The 20128-nt window shown below is 51.6% G+C and overlaps 1 protein-coding gene across 1 annotated transcript in view; it reads right to left on the bottom strand.

Annotated features, from left to right (window-relative positions):
• The window catches only part of adgra1b (adhesion G protein-coupled receptor A1b), a 1141355-nt gene that overhangs the window by 832501 nt on the left and 288726 nt on the right, over positions 1-20128 (bottom strand). Inside the window, exon 4 of the mRNA XM_085994744.1 lies at positions 1502-1573. Coding sequence (XP_085850870.1) covers positions 1502-1573 — 72 coding nt within the window. The remainder of the gene's footprint in view (positions 1-1501; positions 1574-20128) is intronic.

The raw sequence follows: 20128 nt of genomic DNA, 5'->3' as shown, positions 1-20128 counted from the left end.
CATAGGAAGTCGGCGCCGATGAGTGGGCAGAGGACCTTGGCTGTGAGGAACTCCCAGCGGTAGCGGCGGCCTGCGAGGTCGAGCGTGACCATGCGGGTGCCGTATGTGCGGATGTCAGAGCCATTGGCTGCGGCCAGCGTGATACCCCGTGCGCCGCGTTGGATTTCGAGGGCGGAGGCTGGGGTGATGCTGTGCTGGGCTCCTGTGTCGCACAGAAATCGGCGGTTGGTGCTGTCGTCGGTGACGTACAGTAGGGGCCCCTTTTGCCCCGCAGCCATCGTGGGGGCCGGTGCGGGGGGGGGTTTGAAAGTGCACGGTGGCGTGCAGCGTTGGGCCCTAGTGCCAAAACGGGTGTGGTAGTAGCAGTGACCCGGAGTGGAAGGGCGGTCGGGCCTAGTGGGCCGGGGGGACCGCGTGGTCGTTGCCGTGAGGTCGGGTGCGACGTCGCGGGCGGTCTGCGCGGAGAGCAGCCGGTCGGCCTTTTCGGCTATCTCGTTCAGGTCCACGGAGCCAGACTCCACAATGAGCGGGCGGATGCTGGCGGGGAGCTGCCGAATGAAAAGCGTGCGAAAGAGGGCGCCGGGTTTTTTGTTGTCTGAGAGGGACAGCATGTGGGAAAGCAGGTCTGATGGTGAAGCATCACCAAGGCCTGGGAGGTCGAGGAGTTGGCAGTTGCGCTGGTAGGAGGACGCCTGAAATTTTTTAAGGAGCGCGGCCTTCAGATGTTCGTACTTGCCTTCCTCTGGTGGATCCTGCAGCGCTGCCCAAACCTTGGGGACTGTGGCGTAGGTGAGAGAGGCGACGAGGTAGTCGTACTTCGTGGCGTCGACTGTAATGCTTCTTAGCCGGAATCTGGACTCGGCTTGAACGAACCAGGCCTCGGCCATGTTCTCCCAAAAGTCCGGTAGTTTAACCGTGACTGCGTTTGTATCCGCCATGCTAGCTTAGGATTCGTCCTGAGCGTCGGGGTCACCAGTGTTGAGATACCGCAGCAAACGTGGGAGTCGAGACCAGAGTTGATGGAACACAACTGCTTTAATTTACATCATGGTAAAACAAGTGAAGTTAAAAAGCCCGCGCAACCACTTAAATACTCCCCAGACAGGAAGTGCTCCCGGCAGCCTGTCCCTGCGGGAAACAAGTTGCCGGAGGAAAGGGCCCATGGCTGGGGGCAGCTGCTGCCGGCAGTGCGCCTGCGTAAACTGTCCGTGCCGCCATGAGCGGATTATGTCCAATGGTGGCGTGTCGCCACAATAGCTAATAATGTTAATTTCAAGTTATAATTCACTAATCTAATTGTAGAATGTTATTAATTACAAACCACCCAGAACTTCTAATCATTTCCAATTCTGCACTGTTCTCTTATCATTTTTATGAGCAGAAATGCTTACAACTAAGCCTGCTTTTAAATTCTTAATAGACTGATAACACCAGTTCAAAAAAAATTATTATAAAGAATCTTAATTAGGTGACTAAAAGCAACTTAAGTTTATCTACTTACAGTTTAGACAAACTGGTGAGGCCCACAAATATCTCAGGACTCAGACATCCAATCCTGTTGTTTGACAGATCCCTATAAACAGAATGCAAAAATTATTACATTGTAAAATGTAACTACGGGCTCCAATGAATCAGTGGCTGAATGAAGCAAGTGGTGTGTTATAAATCAGGAAGATCCTAGGCAACATCTTTGGTCTATTTCAGCTTGTTTGATCTCAGACAGTCTGTAATGAAGATGTGGTAACTCGCTTCCGTGTCCCTGGCTAAGTGAAGGGGGCAATCAGCCAGGGAACATATTCCTCATCATTTTTCAGTGGTTAGTTGTGGAGTGTATGTTGACGGCAACTGACACCAGGAATGGTTGAGTCAATGCTGACCACATTTAATTGGAGCCAACTTTTCAATCTCACACTCTGGAAACTAGAGGTGCTTGTGTGGAGCAAGGCTGAGCTGACAACTGCCACCACGATGGGCACCAAAATTAAGTGGTAACAAAGAGCCGGGGGGCAGGGAAAAAAGAGGCAAAGAGGTCTTAGAAGGGGTAACATGAAAAAAATAAAGAGATGGATTTATAAAAAGGAACAAACTTAGGCCAGTCGATCAGCTCAGGCAGACATATGCATTCACACACACAAACAATCAGCGGTGTAGCGATATAACATCGCATTACAACACATGTCTTTCTTTTTCATACAATGATAAGTAGGGAATAACAACAGAAAATGCTGGAAAAACTCAGCGGGTCAGGCAACACGGATGTTGCCTGACCTGCTGAGTTTTTCCAACATTTTCTGTTGTTATTTCGGATTTCCAACATCTGCAGTATTTTGCTATCGTACTAATGATAAGTAGGGATTTATTTACTTTCTCTTTTTCTCCTTGATTTGTGTTTTGTTTCACAAGCCTGCCATAGAAAGAATATGGTAGGTGGAATTTATAAATATTGCACTGGGATCTATAATTATGATTTTTATTTTCAGCTATTTAGGGCTGGATTTTGCCAATGGGGAGCTTTTGGAGGTGGGACTCCCACTTGTCGGGTTTCAGTCCCGCCTCCATCAACTTCTGGCCAACCCGCCCAGCTCTGTGAAGCTGTCAAACACTGACATTCTCTGTAGTTTGATGAGTTCTTGAATTCAAGACCTCATCAAACCTCTTTCTTTTGCAGAAATGAGATGGTTGTTGCATTGGAGAATGCAATGGGCATCTGTCATCTCTGCCGCGGAGGTGCGAGACTCTCCGCATACCCACCGATTGAAGCCTGCAGGAAGAGACAAAGGTAAGTACACTTTTTCTAACACTTTCCACTTACCTCAGATACTCACCTCTCCACACTTGCACCCCTCACTCACCTCCACTGCTCACTTTTGGACCCCTCCAACCCCTGCAGACCCACTACTCGCCTCGGTGACCCTGGCGGGTTTCGGAGCCTTCGGGAAGCCCGCACTTGTGTGGGCAAAATGGGGATAATTCTCTTATCTACCTGTTAACTACCTGTTAACAGGCAGTTAAGTGCCTGTAATCACTTCCCGCCTCCAAGGAGACGGGACCCGGCGTGGGACGGCTACCAGCCTCCTGGCAAGATGGCACGGAGGCGGGTTGGGGGCGGATTGGGCACCCACCCCCAAATTCTGCCATTTTCCCAGCAGTCCCGCCTCCAAACCCGCCTCCCCAGGGTTGGCAAAATCTAGCCCTTAGTGTTGGGGAGAGGTAAATTATAATAGTAAATCATTATGCACTTTCTACACTATGATTTTGGATATTGTGCCAAATTTATAGGGCAGTGATAGTTTCAATGTATTGCAAAATTGTAAAACTCTGGATGAATGCCCACATACTTTATTTGCAAATTATTAACAATTTTAGCAACAATAAATAGACATTCTTTATAAATACTAAGTATTGCATTGGTAATCATGAGAATGAATGACCATCGACATAACCAGTGTTTATTACTTTTGGGAGGACACGAAGAGAGATTATTTTTTCTTCTTAGCGGAATCCCCACCGCCTCCTCCCTATGTAACTTTGTTCAGTCATGTGTACATGATGTAGGTGACTCAAAGCTGCACCCTCCATCAATGCCGAAATAGAGAGAACAGGGGAAAAGAGCATCACAGCAGAACTGCTGAATGCAGATATTTTGATATTTTGAGATTTAATCCTAATTTTGGAATTTACTTTTTGGGGATGAATTATTGGGTTTCATCTTAAAATTAGAAATGTTATATATTTATATATCATGAGCCACTCCTTTTTTTTGCTTTCCTTTCATTTAATTTTAGACAAAATTTTTTCATCATCATTCCTTTGCTTTACATTGCCCCGTGCATCAAGTATGCAAAAATATGCACTGTAACCTCACTAAGAACATAAAAATGTTGCAGAGAAATTATTGAGTTAATCTAATACCAAAATGTCAGAGTGAATCTAGTCTGAGGCTGAAGCAGGAGAGATTGAAATGGGGGTGGAGGGGAAGGTTGGAAGGAGTATGATTTGATGGCCTTTGTTTCCCTGTAAAAACAAATGCCTGCCCATTTACATGTAGTGTGATTCTTTTTGTGTGGGAGGAGGATGAAGATACCCCCACAGTATGCAGCATCACCAAAGAATTTCTATCTGTACCATAGGCTATTTTGCACTAGGGAAATGGGGTCCTCCAGGAACCTTAAATCAAGGGCTTCAGGCAGAAGACTACAATCTCATACACAAGACACCATTTGAATGCAGGAAAATGACAGACTTGAGTATCTGGCTTTGTTGTGGTGCCCCTTGCACTCAAATAGCCTTCCAGCACATACTGTCTAGGTACTTAGGTGAAGAATGGGCAGTTGGATGAGGTGTTGGAGATCTGCTGGAACCTGTAAAACTACATCCCTGCATCGGTCACTGGCTCCACAAGTAAAGGGCAGAAACATCAGGGGTGATTTTCCTTTGCTTTGAACCCAGGAATGCTTGTTTCTCAGGCGTAAAACAGAGGCAACAGGGCCAGCAATTCATCATGCCAGGTCTCCACCCCTTTTCCAGTGCCCTCATACCTTTGAAGTTTCCTGAGGGTGGACAGAGTGCTTGCACTGGAAACAAACGCAAGTGTTCATCGGTAATACAAATGAGGTGGGAGAACTGTCCCCATGTCAAATGCCCCATTTTCCTGGATCTGCACTTGGCAGAGGACCAAGCAGAGGGTAGAATTCATGCCTTAGTATTTGCTCCCAAACCCTTTCGGATTGGAGGAACCAAGAGGAGCAGTGAGCAAGACCATGCAGGACCCAAAAAGAAATGTGCTTTCCCCTCCCCCCACCCAACCAGGTCTCCTACTGGATCTGTAGGCTAGAGGTCTCCTGGCTGCTGTTTTGGGCTGTAGCCAGAAGGCCTGCTGATGTGGCCATTAAAGCTGCTGTAAGCCTTTCAGCAATGATTTTCACCCCATTTCCAGGCGGGAGGGGCTTCCAAGAGATGGATCAGCACCTGGAGTGTATCAGGCGGGGTGGGGGGCGGGGGTGGGGTTGAAAAATGAGCCCAGTCATTTCTAAAAGTAGTAAACATAGAGGGTGAATTCAGCAATTCCACTGGGAGAGCTGGATTGCTGCATTTACTTTTCGATCCTCTTGTCTGCAGACTTTACGGCCCCGATTTTCCCGATCGTGCGGGAAATTTTCAGGTTCCCCAAATGTCAGGTTCCGACCTGAAAAAAAATGGGTCAGCCAGCTGTACGCAATTTTCGCTCAAGTGGCCAATTAAGTTCCAACGTGTGGGCACCCTTGCTAATTGTCCATTTCCAGTCAGAAAGCCCCACGGTATGATGTCATCATTCGTGTTGCTTTTAAAGTGTCCAGCAAGCTTCTCAACCTCTGCAGGCTTCTCAACCAGTCTTGCAGAATGGCAGAGGAGCCTGCACCAGCTGCTGCCAGCGGCAGAGGCCGAGCTGCCGCCAAATTCGACGAGACGTCACTGCAGACATTGGTGGATGGGGTAAGGGCCCACAGCAGCTTTAATGGCCACATCAGCAGGCCTTCTGGCTACAGACCTCTGCAGCCACCTCCATCCAGGCAGCTTTGGTCTCTTTGGGAGGCCTCTTCCTCCCTCTACCCTCGCTCAGGGAGGAAGAGGCCTCCCAAAGAGACCAAAGCTGCCTGGATGGAGGTGGCTGCAGAGGTCAACTCTCTGGGAGTCACCCGTCGGACCTGGATGCAGAGCAGGAAGCGCTTCCATGACCTTCACCGCACAGGGAAAGTAAGTACGAAGTTTCCATCACCCTCAACCTGATCCCCATTGCCTTTTCCCAACAGCACTCAGCTTCAGCAATCTCTTCCTCCACATCCCACTTCACAGTCACATCCATGCACCCTTACCCATTCCGTATCTCTCTATGCTCACATTCACATAACTATTCCACCATGCAGCCCTCACACTGCCTCTCACTCTGATGCTTGGAACACAACTGACAACACACAGAGAGGGCCCTTGGTCGTGCAGCCTCACAACATCTTTGTCTCCTTCTAATTATCTATGCTATGCAATCTCTACACTCACTCCTGCACTCTCACTCAAACTCCACTTGTCTCCCTCATTGCAGGAAAAGAGAGCTCACAATAGACGAGAGCGTGAGAGGACTGGAGGAGGACCACCCTCATTCGCCCACCTGAGCCCCTGGGAGGAAGCTGCGATCGAGATTGCTGGGGCTGACGTGCCTGTGGATGCTGGGGCAGGAGAGACAGGAGCAAGCCCGCAAGCTGGTGACAGAATAGTTCCCCATCTCTCTCATTGACATAGCATGAGTTGCTGATATGATTCTGAAGCCACATCATTTGGACTTATGAGCATCTGCCAAATCCAATGTGCAAGTAGCCTTGGCATCACATCTCTAACTCTTTCCTTTGCTCCCCCACAGGACCATCCGGAGCCCCCATCGCCACTGCCAAGGAGGAAGAGGCTTTGCAGCCAGACTCCTCAGAGGAAGCTCCAGCCTCTGAGGGCGCAGCATCAGCAGAAGTAAGCGCACCCAGCACCAGCGCAGACACTCACACCTCGGTGGGACCTTTGGGACATAGAGTAGTGTTGTCACCTGGTGTATCACAGCTCACAAGTGAGCATCAGCAGAGTGTGGAGACAGGGACAGCAGTGGAGAGTCCTCATTGGAGGGCGCAGGCCTCTGCCAGCTCAGCTCAGCTGCATGTCGACCCTATGCCTCTGGGTCCATCCGCAAGAGAGGAGGTGATGGATCTCCATGCACAGATGCAGGGGTCTCTGGCAGGTTTTGTCTCCAGGGTCGCTGCGAGTGTGGAGCGAATGGAGGAATCCATGGCGAGCATGAGCAGAGCCTTATTGGAGTCATTAGTGCATGAAAGCATCACCACGGAAAGGTTGGCAACCTCCGTGGTAAGGCTGGCTACTGCCGAGGAGAGGAGGGCTGCAGCTGAAGAGAGGAGGGCTGCGGCCATGGAGGAGCTTAGTCGCCAGGGTATCGAAAACATGGTGAGTGCTCTGAATAGAATGGCATCTCTTGAGGAGCGATGGGCATCTATTGAGCACCGAAACCAGACCTTCATGGAAGTCCCTCTGAGCAGGACTTCCAGTGCTGAGACGGGTCCCCATGGCCCCCCTGATGTGCAACCAGGTGCTCTCCAGCCACTTGCAGGCGCTGTGAGGGAGCTGACACATGAGAGGGAGGTTGTTGGCACACCTCAAGGAAGTGGGGGCTCCTCTCCAGGCGCTCACACTTCCATGCCACTTCAGAGCCCTCGGTCAGAGCCCCACCGGAGTCCACACCCCAGTGAGATAGGAGTCTCAACCCCTGCACAGCCGCAGGAGCAGCAGACTGCTGGCGAGCCCTCACAGGCTCGCCACCCCAGAGGACACCCACCAAAGGTGTCGAGACAGGCGCAGCAGGAAAGTGAGCAAGGGGCCTCCACATCTGCTGAAGCCACAGGGGTACCACTACGTAGGAGCACGCATAAGAGAAAAATAAAGCACCACTAATCACAAGGGTAGTCACTTGGGTGAAAAGTCTTGTAAATAGTTTTAATGCCATCAGTTTCCTGTACATTAAAAATCTGGTGGCAACTGCTGCAGTTATGGCGTCTGTCATTTGGCAAATGGGGATATCACATAGAGGCCTTAGTATAACTTGCAGATGTCAGCAAGCTGGTCAAATAGGTAGGAATGTGCAGGCATGGGCCACTGTCCATGGTCATTTAAGAAGCAGTGAGGCTGCAGTGTTTGATGTACCAGGCTACGCAAATCTGCCCAGGATGAGTGCGTTCCTTGCATTCCGCCCATCAATGTTCTCGCGCACTGGTGCCGCTGGTTGGCGGGCCTCTGCAGGATGCTCGTTTCCGTCCTCCTCCTCCTCCTCCTCAGCATCATCCTCAGCATTATCCTCATCCGAGGCGGCTCTGTGAGGAGCCTCTTGGTCCTGCGGAATCGGCAAGCCACAACGCTGTGCCATGTTGTGAAGCACACAGCATACCACGATGATTTTGGAGACCCTGGCTGATGAGTACTGTAGGGCTCCACCTGATCTATCGAGGCATCTGAAGCGCATCTTCAGCAATCCGATGGTTTGCTCGATAATGCATCTGGTGGTAATGTGGCTGGAGTTGTAGCACTCCTCAGCTTCGCTGGCTGGTCTCCTCAACGGCGTCATTAGCCAAGAGCGCAGGGGATATCCCTTGTCTCCAAGTAGCCATCCTTGAAGTTCGTTTGGCGGACTGAATAGTGGAGGCACAGTAGACTGGCGCAGTATGAAGGAGTCATGGCAGCTGCCAGGGTATTTGGCACAAACATGCAAAATCACCTTCTTGTGGTCACACACCAGCTGAACATTAAGGGAGTGGAAGCCCTTGCGTTTGACAAAAACTCCTGGATTGCGGTGGGGTGCCCTAAGGGCCACATGTGTGCAGTCAATGACGCCCTGCACCCTTGGAAAGTCTGTCAGCTGAGCTAATCCAAGCGCTCGCGCCCTCACACTTGCACGATCCCTGGTGAAATGGATGTGATTGTGCGCGAGGGCAAAGAGGGCATCGGTTACCTGTTTGATGCAAGTGTGCGCGGCCGCCTGGGAGATGCTGCTGATGTCTGCTGCTGATCCCTGGAAGGAGCCTGAGGCATAAAAGTTGAGTGCAGTGGCGACTTTGATGGCCACTGGTAAGGAGTGTCGACCTGGTGCTCTGGGCTCCAGGTCTTGCTGCAGCATTGCGCAGATGTCAGTCACTACCTCTCGCGAAAGTCAGAGCCGCCTCTGGCACTGCTGCTCAGTCATGTTGAGGTAGCTGACCCTGTGTCTGTAGACCCTGTTTGGGGGGTATCTCCTGCGCCGACGGCCTTCCATGTGCTGGCCCCTTCTGGCCTGTGCTGCCTCAGGTGGCTGAGCCGCAGCCCGTCGCTCCTACTGGTGCTGCTGTTGTTGCTGGTGCTGCTGTTGCTGGAGTTGCTCCAGCCTCCTCTGCTGTTGGAGATCCTCTAATGCCAGGAAGGGAAGGAACAAAAGGCCTCCAATGCTTCTGACAGATGCCTCCGTTGAGGAGGCACTGAGTTAGGGTGCTGAGAGGGGCTTCCCAGGAGCTCACACTGGAGAAGTGTGTGAGGCTCCAGCCTTCCACAGCTGTGCCTAAGCCTTCAACAAGTTGCCCCAAGCCTTCAGCAACAAGGTCCTGCAGCCTGCAAATGCTGTCTGATTAAATCTCTTCAGTCCTGATTGACCTGCAGCTGAAAGCAAGCAAGCCAACTCTGTTCACGCCAGGTTTCATCAGCGGTGTTCCCACCAGGCGTGTTTTACATGGGGAAAGGCTGAAAATTGCAAAGGACCCTGAAAATAGGATTAAACATGCCAATAATTGATCATTAGGCTCCCGCCGACCATTCCCGCCTGCTGCAGGCGGGACTGATTCGGGTCGCGCTGAAACACGGGGGCGAAAGTCAGACGGGGTGGGGAATCGGGCGGGGGGGTCGCGACCCCCTATTTCTGCGATTTTCAGCCCCCGCCCGCCTGAAAACCCGCCCGACGGCTGGGGGAAAATCGGGGCCTACATCTCAGCAACCCAAACAAAATGATTTTTCCATTTACTAAAGCCCCGATATTTACGGGGAGGGGGGTGGGAGTGAATTCGGCGATCGCAGCAGAGGGGGAGAGAGAGGCTGCAATCAGCAGAGGGGAGGCTGAAGGGAGCATTCCTGCTCCTACTGGCCCTCAAGGAGTGCGGTTAAAGGCACTTGCCTTCTTGAGCCAGCAGCTCCCGTTTCTCTTTTACTGCTGGGTTTCCCAAGCCCTGGGAAACCAGCGTGGCAACTGTTAAAATGAAATCAGGCTCCCAATTGCACTGTGGGAGCCTGATTTAAAGATGTTAATGAAGTGTCCTGCCGCACGAAGCAAAACCCAACGGGTGTGTACATATTCCCCGTTTTTAAAATTTTAATCCCCCTCCTCCCGCCCCTCGTGGGTTAATATTGATGCCCAAGTGTTTATAGATTAAAATCTTATTTCTCAAATGATAAGGTAATGGAATAACTGAAAAAAACCTTGTAATATCCACATAAAACTCATTGGGCCAAAATTTTCTGTAGCACGGCATCTAATGGCATCTGCCATTAGTTAGACTCGCCCTCACAGATTTAGGTTTTTTCATTTTTTGCATGGCAAGTTGCTGAAAGTGCGAGCTGATAATGTCGCCGCGAGGGAAACCGGCATCTGGGACCTGAGTGAACAGGGAAAGCGACTGTGTAGCTCCTTAACCAATCAGATTGAAGGATTGTGAAATAAACAGCACAAGGACTAAGAAGGAAGTGTAAATTAGAGTTTGTAAATTCAATGTCAAATCCGGTACAGAAAGAGAAATAGAGAGGGGAAGAAAGATTGGATTGAGAGAGAGAAAAAAAAAGACAGAAAGGAAAAGCTAAAAAAGTTTTTAATTTTAAATGACATTTTTAAAATCTCCAACAAAATTAAAACATGAAGAAACGAGACTCCACACTTGTAATAGTTAATTTTCAGTGCCAGAGAGGTTGACTGGCAGTAATTAAAATTTACCATGTTGTTAAAAGGGTACTTAGATTGAAATTGACAAGATGCAACTTTCTGTGGCAAGTTTAGTTGGTATCTACTGCGCAAATACAGCAACTTTACACCATTCAAAGCATTTCAATGGTCAGGCAGACAGCACGAATCTAACAGTGGAGCGGCGTAACTCAGATAGCAACTGTTGGACTTTTGAGTTTAACCGCATCTGCCCCTCATCTGAAGTTGCTGTACTATTTGCGCATAAATAAAGTTGGGCGCCATTAGCCTCACTGTTATTTTGACAGCAAACTCTGGGTCAATAATTCACAACAAAAAAAATGCTTGCAATAAATCTTCCATCAACACATTGGCAGGAATTTTCCTGGGTGGTAGAGGGCATGATCGGTGGCTGGTCAGGTAGGCAAATTGTTATATTTGACAGCGGATCTGCCCCCACGTGCCTTTCCCCCAGGCATGTCTGTCATCACGGAGCTGACCCGACCAGCAGTGGCTGGCGACCCAATTGAGAAGATTACTAGCTTGTTGTCAGACCCTTAACAGGCTTTTTAAACTTATTTTTAAATTTAACTGCATGGCCACGGCATCCACGCTGCTCGGGAAGCAAGTCTGTCAACCTGAGGCGGGAGTTCCGTGGCCATTGCTCCAACTGATGACTTGACAGCTTCAAATGTACAGTAAAAGCTCCCACCTGACAGATGATCACTTTCCTCAGGCAGAAGCTGTTGCTCAGTCCATTTCCAGCACAGGTTCTGCTGGCTGCAAGTCTTTCCAGCAAAGTCTCCATCCAGTCTCACCTCACTGGAAGAACTCTCTCACCATTGACAGAATGCTTCTGCCATCTGTACTTCTCCTGCTATTCCATCAATGTGGGTGCCCTTTATACTGTCTCACCTTGGTCCTCAGAATCCAACCACGATCAGCCCCAACACCAACAACAACACCAACCTTCTCCGCAATCACCTGATGCTGCACAAGACAGAGGGCATCAGCACCCGAGCACATTGCTGCCCGGGAGGCCAGGGATGGCCTCATCATGGCCAGATTTACTTCACTTGACGCTGTACACCCTGGCTGCCACATGACGCACCAGGTTGGCACCACCCCACACCAACACCATAAAGCATCCCGACAATGACCAAGCCATTTTTTTCACACTCATCCCCATTGTGGGCGTTACCATTATGTCTCATAATTCACTGCAACTCACTAAGTCACTTCCAAAGGTGCACACAAATCTGTCCAAGACCGGAAAGTGTTGAAAATAAAGATTTTGGCCGAGAAATTCAGTTGGGCGCGCCAGCCGTTAGCGCCTTAGGGGGAGTAGATCTCGAGCGCTAGGCGCTTATCGCCCGGGCGCAGCGCGATCTGCGCCTCTCCCCAACTTCAGGACACATTTAGCGCCGGCGCAAAGTCTTAGCGCGCGCCCTGCTGCGCGCGCAGATCATGACGTCATTTAATAGTGCAACGCCCTTTGTGCGCCCCAAACCGGAACTTCACTCGCGCCGGCCCATTGTGCGCCGGGCGTCCCGAGCGACTGTGAAGTGGAACGGTACACAGGCCAGCCGGGCTGGGGGGAGCGCTAATTAAAGGGCACTTACCCAGCAGTATAAAGGCCAGCCATTTTGCAGCATTCACTCTTGTGCAACGGTTTTTTGGGCAGAGACCAAGGAGGAGAGTTTACTGGTTTGGACCAACACTTGGACAGGTATTTTTGGCTCAGGCCAGAGCTTACCAATTATCTTAGCCTTCATTCAGAGCTCAGTGTTTGTCAGCATATAATGGGGGCTGCATTGGGTGGCAACGCTGAATTTCAGCCTTATGCCAGAAGGGCTTACAGACGCCGTGAGAGAGTGGCAGCCCTGGCTAGACGCAGAGGGGGCAACAGGCGTCGCCAACTGAGGCCTTACCCACGCAGGGTATACCGCCAGCAGACCTCCTATCTGACCATGTCTGCCGCGATGTGTGTTAGGAGGCTGCGATTCCGAAGGGAGGTGGTTACAGACATCTGCCGGCTGCTTCAGAGAGATCTGCAGCCACAGCTGATGCGCAGGACGTCTCTGTCGGTGGCAGTGAAGGTGACGGTGGCTCTCAACTTCTATGCCTCCGGCTCCTTCCAATCCGCTACTGGGGACATCGCTAACATCTCCCAGTTCGCCGTGCATTGCTGCATCCGCCAGGTGACCGAAGCCCTTTTCAGAAGGAGACATCAATTCATCTCCTTCCCCATGACCCTGGACAAGCAGCAGCAGCGTGCAGTGGGGTTTGCAAGAATAGCGGGCTTCCCCATGGTGCAGGGCGCCATTGACTGCACGCATGTGGCTTTGCGGGCACCTCTTGAGCATGCCGAGGATTACCGCAACCGGAAGGGCTACCATTCCCTCAATGTACAGCTGGTGTGTGACCACAGGCAGCGCATCCTAGCTGTCAATGCCCGCTTTCCAGGCAGCAGCCACGATGCCTTTATCCTGCGACAGACAACTGTGGCTGACATGTTCCAGGCACAGCCTCCCCCAAGAGGATGGCTTATCGGGGACAAAGGCTATCCTTTGTGTACCTGGCTCATGACCCCGCTCCACGCGCCCACGACCCCTGCTGAAGAGGCATACAACGCAAGCCATCAAGCGACGAGGAGCCTCATAGAACAAACAATCGGCGTGCTCAAGCAACGGTTCCGCTGTCTCGACCGCTCCGGGGGAGCCCTCCAGTATTCGCAGGATCGAGTCTCCCAATTCGTCGTCGTTTGCTGCATGCTGCACAACCTGGCTATCCGTAGGACTCAGGCACTGCCACCTCACGTTGGACCACCACCTCAGGAGGAGGAGCAGGAGGAGCATGAGGACGACGAGGACGAGGAGTACCAGCCCAAGAGGGATGCACAAGGTCCAAGGGCCGCCCGTCGTCGGCTTATTGAGCGTCACTTCTAGGCCCCCTGTCAGGGAATGGCTTGTGCCAATGATAGAACATGATTGCAGCCGCTCCGCAAGCCCTCAGCCGGTTAAGGCAACAAACACTTCAAAGATCAAACATGGACAATGTGAATAAATAAAATGCTTTATTGTACAAACTCTGGGCCCTTCCCACATGAAAACCAAAAACAGAGGAAACCCCCAAAAAACACTCAAACACATTACTAGCTCCCACAACCTGGGGAGGATTAACAAAATAGGGCAACGAAAATGGCCGTCATTCTCGGCCTTCGTCCAAAACAAACATCACATCATCGGCCTTCAAAAAACAAACATCCAATTCTCGGCCTCAAGAAACAAACACAAATGGCCACACATTCGAGTATTTGGCCCGCTAGGGCAATGCCTTGGCCATCTTTGGGTGGCCCCTGCCCGCCCTGCTGCTCCGCCTCAAAGTAAGGCCATTGGCTGCTGCAAGGTTGGGGGCAGGCTCCTGAGGGGCACATGTCGTGACGGCAGATGCCCTTGGGGGTCGGCCTAGTCGAGGTCTGGGCGTCGAGCGGCCGGCTGTTGATTGCTGCAGCTGTGGCTGGCCAGCATCAGTCGCTGCAGCAGCTCCTGGCAGCTCCACTGGGGGAGTGGCAGTGGCGGCTGGAGGAATGGCAGCAAGCTGGCGGATGGCAGGCGTTCGCTGGTCGCCTGAGACACTGGCACTCGCCCGGGCCAGCACTGCAGCATGCGCACCAATCTGCCGAGGGACAGACCGATGTGCTGCTGCAGCGCGCCGGGTGCCCTGGCGATGCCTGGCTGACACAGCGAGTGTGGCAGCAGTGAGTGCCCGTGTTGACCTGTTCACTGCCCGCAGCAGAGCAGCCAGTGACTGGACGGCACCACTAATCACCTGGCCAGTCGCTGAAAGATCTGCCCGGTATTCCGCCCGACTGGTGGCCTCTAAGGGCCCGAACTCGGACACACTCCGAGAGAGGGAAACGATGGACTCAGGCAACCATGCCACTGCCGCCATGAGCTCCGTGTGCCGGCGCTCCGAGTCCGCGGACAAGTCTTCGAGGCGTTCCATCTCCTCGGCGAAGAGCATCTCCTGACTGGAGGCCGGACTCTCCCTCTGGGGAGAAGGCCGCCGAGCTTCCACCCCACTCCCGCCTTTCTGCAGCATGCAGGTCCCAGGAGCTCCCCTCCCCTTCGACAGTTCCGCCACGCTGCCCTCCAGGGAAGACGTGTCCCCTACATTGGCCTGGGTGGCCGCGGCTGAGGGTTCCCCTGATGGGCCGCCTTCCTCTTGCTCCTCCTCCTGCTCCTCCTCGGAGGGTCTGTCACTGGCAAGTTGAGGGACCTCCTCTTGACCATCTGAAAGCAGGAAGGCACAAGAGTAGCTTTAGAGTGAGGAGAGGGCGTCAGTGCGGGATGCGTAAGTGGTGGCATTCAGCGCATTGGTCGGACAGTGGCAAAGGATGTAGATCTGATGTGCAAGTGGGACGAGAGAGGTGCAAAAGGTGATGTCCTTACCATTGCTTCCCAGAACAGGGTCGGCATCTCCACATGCAATGGGCCCAATCACCCGGCCACCCATGAGGCGCTCCACGCGATGTTGCAGGTCGGTGAGTGGCTGGATATGGGGTCGTCCTCCCCCGGTCGCAGTCCGGCTCTTGCGATTATTCGCCAGCTTGGCCTGCAAGAGAAAGGACGGCCTCTAAGTACAGTGTGTCGCCGTGATCTTGTGTGCACTGCCTCCCATGGTGGAATAGCCTGGCCAGTGTGTCGCCATGATCTGCTGTGCACTGCCTCCCATGGTGGAATAGCCTGGCCAGTGTGTCGCCATGATCTGGTGTGCAATGCCTCCCATGGTGGAATAGCTTGGCCAGTGTGTTCAGTGCAGAATGTGCAGTTGATGCTCATGCCTGTGCCATAGCTGCTGGATGAAGGCTGGCCATTAGAGCTTTCAGGTCCCTTTGCCCATAATGTGAGGTGCACATGCAAGGATGAGGAGGTCATTGGAAAGGGTACTCACCCTGACAATGCGTGTGAGGTCATTTATCTTTTTGCGGCATTGGGCACCGGTCCTGGGGACGTCGCTGTTGGCTGACAGCTTGCTGGCGACATGCCTCCAGGCTCTCCTGTAGACGCGGACCGTCGCCTTCTTGCCATTGTCTGGGTACAAAACATGGCGCCTCTTCTCCACAGCAGCAAGCAGCACACTCAGATCACGCTCTGAGAAGCGCTGCGCACGTTCACGGGCCTTCTCCATGTCTTCAGGCGCTATTTGGGTCCAGCAGCAGTGTTCAGGCCTAGCTGGAGGGCTCCACTATCCAGGGCGTGGCAGCAGACACAGTCGACCCTTCCCCCTTAAGAGCTGGCCGGCGCCAGGGTGTCTGCTGTCAGTCACGAGATGGCCGCACCTGCGCTGCGCCCGGCCTCGGCGCTATCGATCACCACCTCCGGCTTAGCGCCCAAAGAGAGGCATCCAACAGCAGTTTTAGCGCTCGCCCGAACTAGTAGGGCGAAGCTAATGAATATCGGAGAAGTGGCCTAGATTTGGTGGCGGCCGCAAACTTTAGCGGACGCCCCACTTTAGCGCCCCAAAAGTGGCGTCAATGAATTTCTAGGCCCTTATGTTTGACACTACATTAACAGAAACATTGCATAAACATTGGATAAAACACCCACGTGGCCTCCTTGTGTGTTGTTAGTTGGTATGATTGCACTAGGATGAGGGTGAGTGTGAGGGGTGGCTAGTGAGATGGGGATGTGATAATATAGATAGAGAGGGATGTGGAGGTGCAAGGTATGTTGGTGTGAGTAAGAATGTGCAGGAATAGGGTAGGGAAGGCAGAGTGATGGGGATGTGATGAGAGGCACAGCAGGATAAAGGTGAGTGTGGCTTTGTACTAATGTTTCCTGATCTCATGAGATAATTGAAACATTTGCGGAACTGCACCCAGGTCCTCCTGAACACATCCCTGCTTGTGACCTCCTCTGCAATCTGCAACCAGGCTGTTTTGGTCTCCTGGGGAGGTCTCTTCCACCCATCGGAAGGGAAGAGGACCTCCCTGCGTGCTCTGACTCCCTCCATAAGCATATGGAGGGAGCCTTCGGAGAACCTGGGTGCAGCCCTCTGCCTCTGTGCAGTCATTGTCAGTGTTTGCAGCACTCCAATGCTGTAGTACACCGACGGCACTATGCTAGATTAAATATCAAATCTAATGTGGCCATGGCCACTTTAAAGATCCCGGCTGAAAACGCGTCATGAATGACGTCACCAGACCTGCTCCATTTAATTGGACTGAGTAACGCGCTGGGCGGGCTTAATAGGCCCAATTAGGGGAAAGTCATTTTCAACAGCGGGATGGAGCCAGCAGTGAGGTCGTGACCCGCCATGGCCACCACCCACACCTGACCTGCCGAGGTAGAAAAAATTCCTGCCATTGTGTGGAAGGAAGACTGTCTTTGTGCTACATGTAACAAAATTACAAACCTGTCCCTCATAAATTAGTGTATAAATTCATTACACTTCGCACATACTTCCCCCCCCTCATTTCTGCAGGAGACAGTGATGAAATAGTTGGTGAGCAGTGAGAGAAGATTGCTGCTGGTGGCACGCAGAAAATCTTGGCCAATATGGGGGAATTCTGTTGTGAGGCAATTACTGCTACAAACCTGATACAAGTCTACCACATGGTTTGAAGGTCACTCCGTGGATAATAATGAGACAACTGTTATAATGTGGAAAACAGTGAGGTACAACCAGTCACTCTATTCTCTCTCTCTCTCCCCGTCTCTCTCTACCCCAGTCTCTCTCTCTCCCCCTCAGTCGCTCTCTCTCTCCCCCCTCAGTCTCTCTCTCTCTATCTCCCCAGTCTCTCTCTCTCTATCTCCCCGCCTCTCTCTCTCTCCCTCTCTCCCCCCAGTCTCTCTAATCTTTCTCTCTGCCCGTCTCTCTCTCTCTCCCCCCAGTCTCTCTCTCCTTCCCTCTCTGTCTCTGTCTGTCTCTCCTTCCCTCTCTCTCTCTCTCCTTCCCTACCTCTCTGTCTCTCTCTCCTTCCTTCTCTCTCTCCTTCCCTCTCTCTCTCTCTCCCTCTCTCTCTCTCTCTCTTGCATCACGGGGGGCGTTTAATTCCATGTGTGGGCGGGCCTAATCCTGCAGCCTCCCGAAACATCGCCGCCATTTTTTTAATACCGACAGCGACAGCACCAGCGCAACAAACCCCCACAGTGCAGCTCCGGCACAGTATCCCGCTCCCAGCCCGCCGGAGCGGGAGGTGAGTTGGGGTCACTCGGGCCGGGCCTCACAACTGCTCGGCCCAAGACACAGAGCAGGGGAGCGGCAGCGGCCGGCCGTAAACCGCGCGGCCCTGTAAACTGCCGTTTTACAAAAAAGCCTTGGCAACGCCGGGCCCCCACAGCTAGTATATATATATATAAAGCAGTATGTCTGTCTGTCTGTATGTCTGTCTGTATGTCTGTATGTCTGTCTGTATGTCTGTCTGTATGTCTGCCTGTCTGTCCGCTATACACTCAAAAGTTATAGAGCGTACCTACACATATGTTATATCAAAAGAAAGCTGATGATCAGGGGAGTGTCATAGGTGTATTTACTTTTTGGTCAGACAAAAATTGTTTGGACAATTTACAAAAAACTTTCAAAAATCTGCTCATTAGTGGTTGACCAATCCTACCGCTCATTAGCGTTGAGTGACGTGATGGTTGCCCAATCCTACAGTTCAGTGACCTGATGGTTCACCAATCACTGCGTCACGGGCGGGACCTAATCCTGCAACCTCCCAAAACGTCGCCGCCATTTTTTCCCCTGCTTTTCGACAGCGAGCGGGGCAGCTGCGTCGGCCCGCCGGAGCGGGAGATGAGTTGGTGTCACTCGGGCCGGGCCTCACAACCGCTCGGCCCGAGACACAGAGCGGGGGAGCGGCAGCGGGTGGCCGTCAACCGCGCAGCCCGAGACACAGAGCGGGGGAGCGGCAGCGGCCGGCCGGCAACCGCGCAGCCCGAGACACAGAGCGGGGGAGCGGCAGCGGCCGGCCGTCAACCACACGGCCCTCTAAACTCCCCTGGCAACGCCGGACCCCCCCAGCTAGTCACCATCTAAAATCATGATGCAGTAATTCTTGCTTCTTTAGTTAGAGGTTTTGTTGAACTATGAACCTGAAAGGGTATGCATACAATAGCAAAATATTGCAGAAATCTGAAATAACAACAGAAAATGCTGGAAATACTCAGCAGGCCAGGCAGCATCCGTGGAGAGAGAAACAGAGTTAACGTTTCAGGTCTGGGACCCTTCCTCAAAACTGGCAACCACCCCAAACATAGCAGGATAGCCTCAGTTTGTGGAATATTGGTCTGATTTTAAATGAAAAAAAAACTTAATCAGAGCTAGAACTTACACTCAAACATTAGCATTGGTACATGCTGAATACATCAACAAATTCCAAAACATGACAAGGGGCCAAGGATTGATCCTTGGAGCTTCCAGAGGTTATGGTGAGGGGTAGGAAGAGAAGCCATTGCTGGAGATGCATTGGCTATAGTCACATAAGTAGGGGTGAATCTACATGAGGGAAAGCCCATGGTTGAGGTTAAGGGAAATAAGGTGAGATAGTGCATTGCGGTCACAGCCACAGAAAATGTAATTCTTGACTTTGGCCAGAGTGCTTTCAAGTTCTGCAAGCAGGGTAGAAGCTGGACTGAAGGGATTGAAATAAGAAGCTTTGGGAAAGGTGGGCACATAGCTGGGAGACAACAACACAGTTAGGTTCTGAGAGAGGAAAGGGAGGTGAGATAGGACAATACTTGGAAAGGATGAATGGGTCATAAGAACTTTGTTTTAGGTGGAGGTGATGACACGATCTTGAAATGGAGTTGTGGTGCCTGAGCAAAGGGGGCCAGTAATAATGCTGGCTAGCGTGGGGGACAGGAGGGGTAGTTGAGTGTGGAGGGGATTGAAGGAATGGGAGGTGGGTCTCAGGGAAGAAATGAGCTTGGAGAGGATAACTAAAAAATAGGAGAGAAATTGTGGTGACGGGATCAGAGCCAGTGGGCGTGAGACTGGGAGGTAAGTCGGGAGCAGGGGAGAAAACAGGAGGGGAGATAATGGCAGTCAGCTGCATAGGGGGTCTCAATCTTAGAGACAAATATATTGACGACCTCATGGTATCAGAGGTGAATAGAGAACTGTTCACAGTACTCCGAGTGTGGTCTAACCAAGGTTCTATACACAAGTAGAACATACCTTCTATGCTTTTCAATTCTATCCGTCTAAAAGTGTATGTTTTTTTTTAAATGGCCTTATTAACCTGCATCGCTACTTTTAGTGATTTGTGTATCTGTAGTTGCACATGTAGATTCATCCATAGTGAGATCACGGATGGTGAGGGTCTTGATCATGAGGGGGTGAACATTCTGGAGGGTGATACAGAGTATGACCGTGACTAATGATTCACCAGTGAAAGAGACAAGCAGGACGGGGAGAATATTACTTTGAATATTTGAAATGTGCCACAGACAGCTCCACAGATTGCATTAAGGACATTTCTTGACTGATCCACTGGGAGTGTTAATTGAACAATGCAGAATGGAATCCATTCCCAGGCAGCTTTTCTTCATTCCTGCAAACAACCTTGATGAGTTGAGCAAACTGAACCTCAGTGCAGATTTTGATGCAAATTTCACTCAGTAGGAT

Source organism: Somniosus microcephalus, chromosome 8 (genome assembly GCF_052327205.1).
Source record: "Somniosus microcephalus isolate GS21.2 chromosome 8, FLI_Smic_1.0, whole genome shotgun sequence".
Lineage (NCBI taxonomy): Eukaryota > Metazoa > Chordata > Chondrichthyes > Squaliformes > Somniosidae > Somniosus > Somniosus microcephalus.
This window is presented reverse-complemented; position numbering and strand designations above follow the sequence as displayed.